Source organism: Anabrus simplex, chromosome 1 (assembly GCF_040414725.1).
Source record: "Anabrus simplex isolate iqAnaSimp1 chromosome 1, ASM4041472v1, whole genome shotgun sequence".
In the NCBI taxonomy this organism is placed as follows: Eukaryota; Metazoa; Arthropoda; class Insecta; order Orthoptera; family Tettigoniidae; genus Anabrus; species Anabrus simplex.
Genome location: NC_090265.1, coordinates 1,080,372,167 through 1,080,387,072, shown reverse-complemented (window position 1 = coordinate 1,080,387,072; position 14,906 = coordinate 1,080,372,167). Strand labels below are relative to the sequence as shown.

The window sequence follows — 14,906 nt, the reverse complement described above, 5'->3', positions numbered from 1 at the left end:
AATTTTTTTCTCTATTGCAGAATATTATTGAAAGAATGGCAGCCAAATATAAAATATCTTGCTTAGTGCTTACTTTAAATACAAGTTAATTAATGTATAATTCATTAATCACAAGTGTATAAAGTCATGATTATCCACTGAGGAAGTATTAAATATAAATGAAGTTTCGTACAGTATTTCAGTTTTCCAGAGACCATATTAACTTTTTATGGTTCATGTTTGTGGATGGTTCATGTTTGTGGGTTACTGTAGTCACGTCCTAGTTCATGAACCATGGGCAACGGCTCAGTGGCCTAGTAAGTGGTCCTGAGAGTTGGGATACCAGTTGCTATGGAAAAGGGAATGGGCATCTCGGACATATTCTGAGTCGTGGCCCTCCTTGTGCTCACACGGCTAGGACTATACAATTCACCGGTGGTCCATAACCTGTTAGAGGAGATATCCTCACTTGGACTATGTGCAAGTAGGGTAGCATCCTGCTTCATGAATTTACCAAGCTCAAAACATTTTAAGCAAGCCTCGGACCTATAGGAGTAATGGAGTCCCACTCCCATTTGACAGGCGAGGGGCTCCTTGGAAACAACTTGGCGACTGAAATAGAATTCGATGGGGAGCTATCAATATTAATGGGGCTTATGGAAGAAAGAAGGTAGAAATGGCTGAGTAAGCAAAGAGGATGATATTCGGGTAAGGGGAGATAATGAGGAAGAGATAGGAGATTATAAAGTGTACTTGACGGTTGTTAGAAAGGGAAGGGCAGAGTCTGGGGTAGGGCTCTTCATCAGGAATACCACTGCACGCAACATAGATTCTGTTAGGCACGTAAAAGCGAATTACGTGGGTAGATTTGTCAGTTGGAGGGATTAGGACGAGAGTTGTGTCCGTGTATGGAAGCTAATGGGAATGGGAAGCGTTTGCTGGACTTCTGAGCTAGTATGGGTTTAGCTGTTACGAATACATTCTTCAAGCATAAGGCTATTCACTGCTACACATGGGATGCTAGGGGTACCAGATCCATAATAGACTGTATCTTAACAGACTTCGAATTCAGGAAATCTGTTGGGAATGCACGAGTTTTCCGTGGATTTTTCAATGATACAGACCACTATCTGATCTGTAGTGAACTAAGTATCTCTAGGCCTAGGGTAGAGAAAGTGAAATCTGTCTGCAAACAAATAAGAGTAGAAAATTTCCAGGACGAGGAAATTAGACAGAATTACATAGATATGATTAGTGAGAAGTTTCAAACAGTAGACAGTAAGCAGGTTCAGGATATAGAAAGTGAATGGGTGGCATACAGGGATGCTGTAGTAGAAACAGCAAGGGAATGTCTAGGAACAACTGTGTGTAAAGATGGGAAAAGGTGAACATCTTGGTGGAATGATGAAGTGAGAGCAGCCTGTAAACGTAAAAAGAAGGCTTATCAGAAATGGCTCCAAACAAGGGCCGAGGCAGACAGGGATCTGTACGTAGATGAAAGAAACAGAGTGAAACAAATAGTTGTTGAATCCAAAAAGAAGTCATGGGAAGATTTTGGTAATAACCTGGAAAGGCTAGGTCAAGCAGCAGGGAAACCTTTCTGGACAGTAATAAAGAATCTTAGGAAGGGAGGGATACAGGATCCTGATTTTTCACCATACAGGTTTGAATTTAAGGCTGATGATGCCCTTAATATGGGAAAAACATGTCCCTTGACATTTTATAATAATATTTAATTTCTAAAAATATCTCTTTGTATTGAATAGGTGGATATATAAATAAACACTTGTAACATACTTTGTATTTACGTACATTTCAATACGGACCTAACATGAGAATTATAACATGACTAAATTGATGTCGGTAGGTAAGAAATTCAACAGAATTGAATGTCAGATTGGTGATACAAAGGTAGAACAGGTCGATAATTTCAAGTATTTAGGTTGTGTGTTCTCCCAGGATGGTAATATAGTAAGTGAGATTGAATCAAGGTGTTGTAAAGCTAATGCAGTGAGCTCGCAGTTGCGATCAGCAGTATTCTGTAAGAAGGAAGTCAACTCCCAGAGGAAACTATGTTTACATCGTTCTGTTTTCAGACCAACTTTGCTTTACAGTTCAAAAGCTGGGTGGACTCAGGATATCTTATTCATAACTTAGAAGTAACAGACATGAAAGTAGCAGGAATGATTGCTGGTAAAAACAGGTGGGAACAACGGCAGGAGGGTACTTGGAATGAGGAGATAAAGGCTCATTTAGGAATGAACTCGATGGATGAAGCTGTACGTATAAACCGGCTTCGGTGGTGGGGACATGTGAGGCGAATGAAGGAGGATAGGTTACCTAGGAGAATAATGGAGCCTGTTGTGGAGGGTAAGAGAAGTAGAGGTAGACCAAGACGATGATAGTTAGACTCGGTTTCGAACGATTTAAAGATAAGAGGTATAGGACCAAATGAGGCCACAACACTAGTTGCAAATCGAGGATTTAGGCGACATTTAGTAAATTCTCAGAGGCTTGCAGACTGAACGCTGAAAGGCATAACAGTCTATAATGATAATGTATGTAATGTATGTATGTATATTAACTTTAACTCACCATCAGATATGAATTTGAACAGGTGCCAGAAAGATCTTCAGGAACCTGGAAACGATCGAACGTTACAGAAATAGTTCTTCCTGAGCGCACTGTCACATTCCACTGGCACTTGATCGTGTATCGCGAACGATCAGAGAACTTATTGGTCATATTATGCACCTCGATGACACCACTTGGAGCATTGATGGTCCCACCACATACTGCAAGAGAACAAATTGTGAATATAAGAATATCAGACATGGTAAAGGCTTGTAAGAACTAAATTTCATTTGATAAATAACAAAACTGTCATCCACATTAAAAACCAAATTACAATATGGAATTTATTAAAATTCCTCTCAAACTCTTTTTGTGTTATAAGTAGACGCTACATAAAGGGGCTTTTCAGCCTCAGTGGCATGTATATCATCATTATCAATAAATTCAATTCAATTCAATTCAATTCAATTCAATTCAATTCAATTCAATTCAATTCAATTCTCTTTATACCGGTACATTATTGTTAGTTGGTCTGCTCATGAAGTGGTATCATTAGAGTAATATGACAGATGACGAAATAAATCACTTTTGTAAACATTATCTTGAAAGATATAAAATATTAAATTAGAACTGAATACTCCCATACCCTAGTTATGAATCACCTTAAACTGGGAAGTAATTATTCATTTATTGCAATCCTTTCTTAAATATATGCATTGTTTTTCCTTGTTACAAAAATATTGCCTACTTCTACATTAAATTAAACTTAAACCTAATAGAGTGTATTGCCTCTTCTACATATTACTACTTTTCATTTCCCTTTCTATCAGATATTTTGCAATGTTGTATATTCCACGACAAACATGTATCCTACCCTTCATTGGTTAACTTAGTTCTTGTTTTGTTACCGGGCAAGTTGGCCGTGTGGTTAGGGGCGCGCAACTGTGAGCTTGCATCCGGGAGATAGTGGGTTTGTACCCCACTGTTGGCAGCCCTGAAGATGGTTTCCGTGGTTTCCCATTTTCACACCAGGCAAATGCTGGGGTTGTACCTTAATTAAGGCCATGGCTGCTTCCTTCCCATTCCTAGGCCTTTCCTATCCCATCGTCGCCATAAGACCTATCTGTGTTGGTGCAACGTAAAGCAAATAGCGAGCTTGTTTTGTCTTCTCTTATTTTCTTTTAGGATTCATCGTGCCGACCACACTACACCTCTTAATCTGCAGGCCTTCGGGCTAAGCAGCAGTCACTTGCTAGCCAAGGCCCTTCAGGGCTGTAGTGCTGTGGGGTTAGTTTTTGTTTTTCTTTTACCACATATCCTTTTAAAATACAGAAAGATGTTGATGTTCTTCCAAGTGCAATCCACTCCTTGTTTAATAATTTCACAATTTATTGTATGGAGTTCCTTCTCATTTTCAATTTTTACTTTATATTCACTACCCATATATTTAACCCTAACTAAATCAGTCTTCCATCATATTCTCAACAGATGTCCCTCTTCTATTGATTATCCATAGAATAAATAATGATTTTCATCACATTTCTGCACACTATACTTCTTACTTCTCTATTCGTAAGTCTTTCCTCATTTATTAACAACTTCTGAATTTTTTTCTTTTCTTGCAATTTGCTTTATGTCGCACCGACACAGATAGGTCTTATGGCGACGATGGGACAGGAAGTGGCTAGGAGTGGGAAGGTAGCGGCTATGGCCTTAATCAAGGTACAGCCCCAGCATTTGCATGGTGTGAGAGTGGGAAACCACGGAAAACCATCTTCAGGGCTGCCGGCAGTGGGGTATGAACTGGATAATTTTGCAGATCTCTAATAATGTTATTTCCCCATGATAATCTGCTTCTCAATATCTTTTACTCAAGTAGTCATCTTCTTATCTTTTTCCTACAATTTGTTTTACATCACACCAACACAGGTAGGTCTTATGGCACGATGGGATAGGAAAGGCCTATGAGTGGGAAGGAAGCAGCTGTGGCCTTAATTAACATACAGCCCCAGCATTTGCCTGGTGTGAAAATGGAAATCCATGGAAAACCCTTTTCAGGGCTGCCGACAGTGGGGTTCAAACCCACTATCTCCTGGATACAAGCTCACAGTTGCGAGTCCCTAACCACACAGCCAGCTTGCCCGGTTCTTCTGAATCTCTTTATCCCAACATTTTCCCATTCCTATTCTGTCTGGCATCCCTTTTACTTTCCTTAGCCAGCAATCATCATTTAAATGCTTCTTCTGATGTTGGTAAGCTAAATATTAATATTTCCCTGCTGTTTCCCCTCCTTAATCTTAATCAATATCTGCTATATCTGCTTGTATGTTTAAATAGTTACAATTAATTCTAACTCCACTATTAGGTTTGAATTCTCATAGACCAATTATTATTTTGCAAAAATTAATACCTATTACTTCTAGTTCTTTACTGCTTTCTTCAATGCCCGATACTTCTGCACCATTCTGGATTTCACAAGCAAATTTAAAATACTTTCAGGCAGCTTTTAATCAATATTTGACATCATCCTCTCCAAACATCTCATGCTAGATAGAACTGCCAGCCCTTTCATTTTTCCTTATCTAATTTGTCATTCCACTTACTGTTAGATGCTAGTATAATTCCTAAATATTCTATTTCATTGACTACGAGTACTTCTTATTCTATGCCATCTAACCACCACCTTTCTTTTTTCTTTAATTTATTTCCATTTTACATGCCATTACTTTTGTTTTTTCTATGCTAAATTTTTGACTCCATTTTTGTAATATTCAGCAGGTTTTCTTTGATGCTGCTTTGTATACCAACAGATGTTAGAGGTAGCAGAAGGATGCCATCTGCAAAAACCAGGCCAGGAATTTATTGTTAAGACATGGGCTTGTCATATTCTCCTTCCCTTAATTATCCAAAATATCGTTAATGAACATTATGAATAATATTGGTGATAGTTTGAACCCCTACTTTAACCTAATATTTGAATGAATGTCTCCTCCCATTAACTCTTCCTTTACTTTAATCATGCATTTAACATCTGAATACAGTTCTTCTATGGCATTTATCACTTTATTTGACACCCCTGTTCTAGCCAGCTTCACAGCGACCACCTGTCTGCAGACAGAATCAAAAACTTTCTGTAGTTTTATAGCTGTAACATATAATTTACTACCTTTTATTCAAATATTTATCCATTATTGTTTTAATGAAAAAAATACATTGTTTGAAGTTCTCAACGCTGAGTGTCGGGCGGTGGTAAATAACCCAGCCACCTAAATAGACCAATGGCTTTGGGCTGATGAGACTCTTTAAAAGGTTGATGGTCCCTCAGTGGAGGAAATGACACTGAAACCCATCATACAGTGTCTGTTCTCCATGTTAGGGGTGGCTGCAAACAGCATTTGTCCTCCATGTAAGAGGCAGCTGAACAAAAAATGCAGAAGGCAACAGGAAACCACTGCATCAACATATTTCTCAAGAGAAGCAACCATGGATAGGAGTCAAGATGGAGATATTTTTACTGATCATAGGTTTTGGAACCCAAGATCTGGCAGGGGAGGAAATCCAACAAGCAGCAAGGCCTCTCAGGTCGTTAGTATGCAAAATCATTGCTACAAAAGCCACAACAACTTGATGAATGTAGGTTCTTGGAGGAAGAAGAAGAAGAAGAAGAAGAAGAAGAAGAAGAAGAAGAAGAAGAAGAAGGAAAGTGCGAGATAACATCAGAAGATTCCAGAACAATTACATTTTAGTTAAACAACAGTACTGGTTTGAGAGCAGAAAAATTAGAAGAGATAAAAAAAAATGTGATGAAAAGAACAATATCAATATTCTAGGTATATGTGAAACAAGATGGCAGAGTAACAGAGACTTCAACTCTGAGAAATTCAGAGTTATTCATGGCACAGGAGAAGTATCTGGACTGAATGGAGTAGCACTAATCATAAGTGAAAAATTCTCATGCCATGTAATAAACACTAATTACATTATTGACAGACTGTCATAGTCGACCTACAAACTTAGTTATCATCCAGGCACACTTTCCCAAATCCACCCATAATGATGAAGAGGTAGAACTATTTTATGAGCAAATCAACAATCTACACAAGCTGACCAATGACAAACACAATGTGTTAATAATGGGTGACTTCAATGCAGTGGTTGGCTCACACAATGACGAGAAAACCGCAGGAAAATTTTGTTTAGGAGAAACAAACTAGGGGTTGCAAGACTCCTAGAATTCTGTGAACAACACAAAATAGTAATTACAAATACACTCTTTGAAGTGCATAACAGAAGAAGATATACATGGAAAACAGCAAATAATATCAGAAGATTCCAGATCCATTACATTTTAGTTAAACAACATTACCGGAATCAAGTTAAATCTAGCCATAGTTACTCAGGTCCAGATGTTGACAGTGACCACAATCTTGCCTAGCTAAATGCAATATCAAGCTAAGAAGAATACAGAAAACAAAAATAACAAAATCACACTTGGATGCTCTGAAGAATGAGGAAACTAAGCAAATCTTACAAAGAGAAGACCAATGAAGTGACAGAAAGACATCGAGAAGAATTAAGAGCATGGATCAAGATTGAGGATGGAATAGTAGAGGGTGCAAATGAGGTTTTAGGTAAGAGAAAACTGGAGCCACGAAAACACTGGATGACAGACGAGATATTAAATCTTATAGAAGAGAGGAATAAACTGAGAAAATGAAACAAATTGGAAGACCATAAAAAAAAAAAAAATCAGATCACAGGTAAATGTAGAGACGAGAAAGAAAAGTGAGTGAAAGAGGTAGCTGAAGAAATTGAAAATGATACGAGAAATGGAAGACAGGATCAGGCACTGAGCCCTTACTGAAGTGCTCATTTAATTAATCAGTCATTTATTCGAATGTACAGAGAATATTTCATTTTATTAAGTACTAGTAACTGGCAGGAAACATCTACATTCAGCAGCACATGTCGCAATTTCTGCAGGGAGCTTGGAGCTCAGATTTGTTTGCTCACCAGCTAAGTTTGGAAGGTGGAATTTCGACATGACACACATAAAGCCGAACAAGGGAACAACAGAATTCCAACGACCAACATTTCGGATGCCCGGGCGAGAGGCTAGGGTCGCTTATAAGAAATGTTTGAAGCAAGCGTCAGGTACGCGATGCGTCGAGCCAATGAAACGATAGAGCCACCGTCGATATGGCTAGGCATTGGTCTAGGAAAAAGATGGCCCCAATCAAGGATACGATGGCATCTTCGAGGACGAGTTAATAAAAACGATGACTGCGTCAGTTAATTATCCTATTATTCGGCGAGATTCTGTGCAGGTAACATCGCAAGAAGAAGTTTTTTAAATTTACGCGAGTGATCATGTGGTGACTCGTAAGATCTTGTTGGAAGACGCTCAGTCAGCATTTGATATACTCAAGTTTTCTAATACTGGGAGAATGGCATTTAACTTACGATTACCAAAGGGAGAGAACAGTTCCATTAATCATTTCAAAGTGCATAGTAGCCTGCCTGTGTAAATTGTTTTCCGAGGACATAAAATTTACCATTTTCAGTTCAGCCATTTATAATATGGGAAATATTTGACCTAGTTAAGGGAGTAGATAAGAGAAGCGGTTCCGCGACTGAATGGGAACTGGTTTCACGGTCGGTGGAATTTACCCCGGCTGTAGTATTCTCGTAACCGGCCAGTTGATCTTGACCTAATTTCTACATCGTGAACGAGGGGATGTTTTAGACGACATCCAGAAGCAGCAACGTAAATATATCACCTTTCTACCCCTCAATGGCGACAAAAGGACTGATCCAAGTCTTTTCTGAAGGCAGCATTATCATCGATATGGCGGGCTAAAAGCAAAATGGGGTCGACTGTCTCCTGAGGACGAGCGGCTACAAGTCAACATAACAGATGAGTACAGAGTTTTAATGTAATTATGTGAGTGTGAATGTGTTTAATGTTGCAAAAGGGGATAGGTTAGTTTTATATATAATTTTTGTAGATGTAGCTTTGTTTGGTAGGACTACGTCCTATTTAAAGTAAATGATAGGAAGCTTGTTAATGTAAATATAATTGTAACATAAATGTGGACCGTTTGCATGAGGTCGCAGCTTGCTTTCTTACATTTTATTCTGATTTTTTTAGCTAAGTCAAGGTCAGTCACCTCCATACAGGCCATGAAGGCCCTTGGAGGAGTGGAAGGTAAAGGCTTCCACCATTGTTAACCTCGGCACGTGATGGGGTAGAGTGGTTAACTCTACGCCCGGCTGCCTTTGCCCCCAGGAATTAACCTGGTACTCATTTTTGGTGTAGGCTGAGTGAACCTCAGGACCATATGCACCTCCGGAAGTGGAAATCTTGTTTCTTAAATTTTACGACTTCCTGACGGGGATTCAAACCCACGTCCTTCCGGGCGAACCGAGCACGCCTTTACCGCCTCGGCCAGGCAGCCCCTATTTAGCTGAGTGGTTAGCGTAATTTATTTTATGAGTCAGTCTTTTTTTTGGCCTTACATATTTTTTTTTATTTGTTTTATTTCGATATTTGAGACTCTGTGTACGTCTCAGGGCTTAATTGTAATTGTAAATAAGGATTCAAATTAAAGTCAGGAAGGACTAGATTAAAGTATTATTAATGGGAGCTCAAAGTATACGGAAACATGCCGTCACGTTTTCTGGGATTTATTGCATGATGTGTGAATGAGAGTGTGTAAGACGGTGGAGTGTGGATCCACGAAGTTGTTAGCGTCATCTTCACGACTATTTTGTATATCTAGGTGGTAAATTAATTATTGGTACACGAGTTCCACGAACACATTTTCATATTTCGAGTTCCGAGTATTAAAATAAAATTTCTCTAAAATGTATTATTGTTATTATTATTATCTATTTATTATTATTATTATTATTATTATTATTATTATTATTATTATTATTATTATTATTATTATTATTATTATTATTATTATTATTATTATTATCAATATGAGTTTCGCGCGATGTTGGATTGAGATATTTCAGTAACTTTCCAATGTTCAGACATGATCGATTGTCAATGTGGCAATTTCTTAGTTTCAGTTCATCATATTTATTACAGAGTTGGCCATTTTATTATCATGTTTACTTTGTGCGCGAGTGCTTTACTTGTGACCAGCGCGGTCTTGTTTCTTTTCATGCGAGCGAATGTTAGACGACATCCTCCATATTTCTTCAGTTTTACGCAACTTTAGGACATGAGATATTATTTGTGTGATTTTGAGTAAGAGGACGCGTTACTCATCTGAAAGGCTTGCATTTTCTTGATTGTGTGACTTGCCTCGGGTAGACTGTTGAGCAGGGTGTGAAGGGTTGGACCCTGGGGTTTGGTATTGCTGCTTTATTTTGGGAGACGTCGATCTCCACTTTGAGTCATTCCGCCGCGTGTGGGCAAGGGTGATACGTTTGTCTACCGAGGAGAGTTTTATTTGAGTGGCCTATACTTCGTGATTTTATTGTTTCTGTCCATGTCTCTACAGTTGTTGTAGTTGACGAGAGTTTTATATCGCGACATTTGTTTTGGATTTTCTTTTACGATATAACCGCGGAGGAATATTTTGTGCCATGTCATCTCTTCCAGGTTACAACGTTGAAATAGGTGTTGGAAGGTAAAGCCTACTCTGTCCCTTTTTTTTTATTTTTTTTTTTATTGATTTTGTATCATGTAATTTTCAGGAACCTGCGTTGAACAGGAAGTGTTGCTTAAAGTGTAATTAGGTTTCCTTTTATTTTCGTTGAGCCTTTAAGTGGATGTGAGTTGTGTGAATGCTGCATGCTTACCTTGGTGAACCCTGGAAAATATGATATCATGTTTTTGTTTCTTTGAATATATTGCCATTTACATGTTTTGTTTGGTGTGGTTCCTATCCACATTGTTTGCTGTGCTCATGAGATTGCTCATGACTCCATGATGTATATATGTTGTGCGTAGGATGATTTACCACTCAGCGTGTTATATATTGTACAGTTAGGTTAGTTCCTCCCCCCCTCTTTTGCTCATTAGATCACGTCTTTCTTAAGGTTAGGGACCCCACTGCAATGTCAAGTGTGCAGAAATGGAGAACATACTCATCTACAGTTAAAAGTGTTAAGAAAAAGTAAAGCCAGGAGCGTGGTGCACACACGCAAGCCCGTGTGTTAAAATTAATTTTTTTAAAAAAACTTCAAATATTGATTTGATATGTTCAGAATGTGTGTCGGCATACACTGTAAATATGTTATATTTTCTGATTCTCAAGATGGACTTTATCCCGCTGGAAAAAAAAAAACCCTGAGTCAAGTAAATCTGATTATTTGATACTTTGCTATTTTTTAAAAATATTTATCTTGTTATTTTTAATAAACAGATTTTTATCCAAAACTGACGTCATGCTTCGCCTTGCTTTATTTGTAGTTTTAATTTACCTCACCGTGTCCATATTTAGTTATATGTTTCCCATCAAGATCCAGGGTGTATGTATTTTTAGGGCATTATTATTATCATATTTCGGACTGAGCACACCTGGGATCGGCTGACTAGTCTGGAGCAAGTTACCTTGATGGTAAAAACAGGGACAGCGTATCATAAAATTAAATCCCTGCAGTAAAAACGTAAAACAAAATTCACCCCGCTGAAGAACAAGGATGGAAACTTACTGGTGGATAATGAAGCAGAATGTGAATGTTGGAGAAAATATATAGAAGAATTGTATAGCGATAAAGAAATCAGAGGCATAAATTGTGTACTGGAAGAGATAACAGATGAGGACTGATAAAATGGTTCCTCCAACAACCAGGCAGGAATTTGAGAAAGGTCTGTCAAGCTTAAAAGAGAGAAAGGTAGCGAGTACTGATAATAAAACTGCAGAGCTTTTGAAAAATGTTGGTTCAGACTTGAAAGATTATCTTTTTAATGTAATTTCACTGTGTTATGAAACAAGAGAGATCCCAAACGACTTTAGTAAAAACAGAACAATCACTGTCCCAAAAAGAGGAAATTCTATCTTCTTCTTCTACCCATTTTCAACACATCTGTGGGGTCGCAGGTGTGAACTATGCCGTACATGTGGATTTGGCCCTGTTATATGGCCGGATGCCCTTCCTGACATCAACCCTATATGTTTCTGTGGTGGTTGGTAGTGTAATGCGCTGTCTGAAAATAAAGATGAAAGTGTTGGAACAAACACACACACCCAGTCCCCGAACCAGAAGAATTAATCACACGTGATTAAAATCCCCAGTCCCAACTGGGAATCAAACCCGGGACCCTCTGAACTGAAGGCCTCAATGCTGACCATTCAGCCAGTGAGTCAGAGAAAAAGAGGAAATTCTATGGAATGTAATAATTATAGAACAATCTTAATTGTATCCCATGCCTCAAAATTACTCCTAAATACAACAAAAAAAATGATAAAATTTAAGATAGAGCAGTAAATAGATGAAGATCAATTTGGTTTTGCACAAGGCAAAGGTATGAGAGAAGCAATCCTTGCATTAAGAATGATACTGGAAAGAAGGTTAGGAATGAACAGGAAGGTGTTTATTGCATTCATTGATTTGGTAAAAGCTTTTGACATGATCAATTGGAAACTAATGTATGAAGAAAGTACGGATTGACTGGAAAGATAGGAGGTTCAACTGAAAAATTTACAGGAACCAGTGTACAAATGTGGTGGAGAATGGATGTACAAGAATGGCAAGAATTAAGAAAGGAGTGGGGCAGGGTTGTCCACTCTCACCATACCTTTTCAATTTGTTTGTTGAAGAAGCAATATGTGTTTTAAAGGAAAGGACTAAGAGAATGAAGATAAATGGGAAAAGAATCCACAGTATTACATTTTCTGGTGACATTTCCATGGTAGCAGACTCTGAGAAGGAATTAAATAGAATGTTGACTGTTCTGTGTGATAAATTGAAACATTACCAACTTAAAATCAATAGTAAGAAAACCAAAATTTTAGTTGTGAGCAAAGATGGCAGAGGAGTTAATACAAACATAAGAATAGGAAATTCCAAAGTAGAACAAGAGCAACATTTCTGTTACTTAGGAAGTGATATAACTGAAGACAGTAGATGCACCAAGGAAATTAAAAGAGGAATAGCTCTTGCTAAACAGGCCTTTCAAAATAAAAGAAGTCTTTTAACAAATACCCATATAAGTTTAGAAACAAGAAAGGCTTTTGCAAAATCCTTTGTCTGGAATGTACTCCTTTATGGTTGTGAGAGTGAGACTATTGGAAGAAAGGAAAGAGATTCATTGGAAGCAACTTAAAAGTGGATTTGGAGGAAAACGACGAGGACATGTTGGACTCAAAAAAAAAAAAAAAAATCTAATTGATATTCTAAAGAAGTCAATGAGCAATGGAGACTGATAAAGTATATGGAAAGAAGTTAAAACTTGTAGGTCATATCCTGAGACTTCCTAGTAAATGTCTTTGAAGGAAAAATACTACTAGAAAAGAAAGGAAGAGGAAGACCATGGGAGACATACTTCGAGGATGTGAGAAACTTGATGGGATGGAAAGACAACGAAGTGAAGAGAACAGCAGGACTGAGAGGAGAATGGTTCCAGCAACAAGGCTCAGCCTTTAGCGTATGATGATGATGATGATGAAGTTCTTATTCCTTTCCTGAACTGGGAAAGGTACCCCGAGAATATAGAGTAATCTTCCACCCATTTTACGAGTCTTTTTGTTAATATCTCAGACTAAATCTTTCTAAGTGTGTTCAACAGAGTAATGCCACTACAATTATTTGTATTGAATCTTTCTCCCTTCCGTCTGTATATGGGACATGTAATTCCTTCTTGCCAATATCTTGGGATTTTCTAACCATCAAAAATTGTGTTAAAATATTTTTGTTATTATCCCCAGCATATGCTTGTTTTTACCTAACACTTTTCATAATTCACAAGTGATTCTACTAATAGCACTTGATTCCCCTAACCCACCCCTTTCCTTTTTTCATTAACACTAGTACAGTCCTTCATTATGTAGTTATTAGGTCATCTAATATGGACAGAGTGTTCTCTGAATGTATTTTAAGTATACCAGTCTCTATTAAATTTCTTTTAACATGACCCGTGGTGGCCCATGGCCAAATTATCCAGCGGGGCACAACTTATAAAATAATATGGACAGTCAAGTAGAAACTTAAGGTATCGGTTGCAAAATATAACACTAATGTGCATGTGAATAAATACACTAACAACTGACTTGTAGATCAGCTTATTCCGTTTACAGCTGGTGCCAGTTAGATATTAACACCAAGGAAAAAGACAGTGAAAGGTGGGGTCAAAGGAACCGGGACACAAACCCGTGACCTCTCCATTTCCGGTCAAGTGTTATTTCACTGAACTAAACAGCTAGGGATAAGCTGATACACATTTAATTTATAACCTGTTCCCCTACAAGTCAAGTAATAATGAATACACTAACCATCTTATTTATAGATGAAGTCCATTCTTCGATCCTTTGCTTGAGCAAATACTTTGATAACTCGCTGGTTGATGTCGGGAATCAAAAGTACAATTTTACTTTCAATTGAAAGCATGACCAGGGCCGTTAGTCTGTCTTGGTTCATCGTATTCCTCAAGAAGGTCTTTATTCAATTTCGAGTAAAGAAACACCTTTCACTTTCCACTGTCGACATCAGGATTGTAACAATGATGCTCAGTAACCCAACGCATTCATGGAACGTGTCTTGCATATTGTTACGCAGGAAAAGTTGCAAAAGTGCCGCAGCACCATCTTCCGCACGCATGTCTACCCTGGAATATAACACTTCCAAGTTCGGTACTGAGCCTGGCTTTGTTCACTTTCGGGTACGTGTTTACAGTTGATACGAAATCTTTTTCCAGAAAGCGAGTACAAAATTCTCCAAAACTTGATACCCGAAAAAGGTTGGCAGCTGCTAAATGGCCTGTGAAAGGAAATCTTTCTTCTGCATGTAGTAAAATAGTATCACATGTTTCCAAAGGAGCAATTCGTTTTCGTTGCTGGAAAGTTCGCTGCAGCTTAGGAGAAACAGGAGCTTCATAGTCATCAGTTTCCTCTAAATCAGAGCAAATGCTTCTGATGTTATGAACAAAGTTCGCTAGGAATTCAGATACCAAGACAGGGTCAATATTATGCATCTAAATTTGGGAGAACAGTTTATCAACATGAAGCATCACTCTATGGAAGAAATTCAGCCAATATATGAAGTCAGTGTCGTTCAGTAATCTGATAAATCCAGAAGCTTGTCCTACAGTGTTTTGATCTGTCTCTATTTTGCATATTGTTTGGAAGCATTCAATCAGGACGTCTCTGTTTTCGACCACTGTATTGACAATG

At 38.1% G+C, this 14,906-nt stretch overlaps 1 protein-coding gene across 1 annotated transcript in view; it reads right to left on the bottom strand.

Annotated features, from left to right (window-relative positions):
• Positions 1–14,906, bottom strand: part of Cubn (Cubilin) — an 882,604-nt gene that overhangs the window by 385,317 nt on the left and 482,381 nt on the right. Inside the window, exon 40 of the mRNA XM_068225286.1 lies at positions 2,575–2,774. Within this exon, the coding sequence (XP_068081387.1) occupies positions 2,575–2,774 (200 nt within the window). The remainder of the gene's footprint in view (positions 1–2,574; positions 2,775–14,906) is intronic.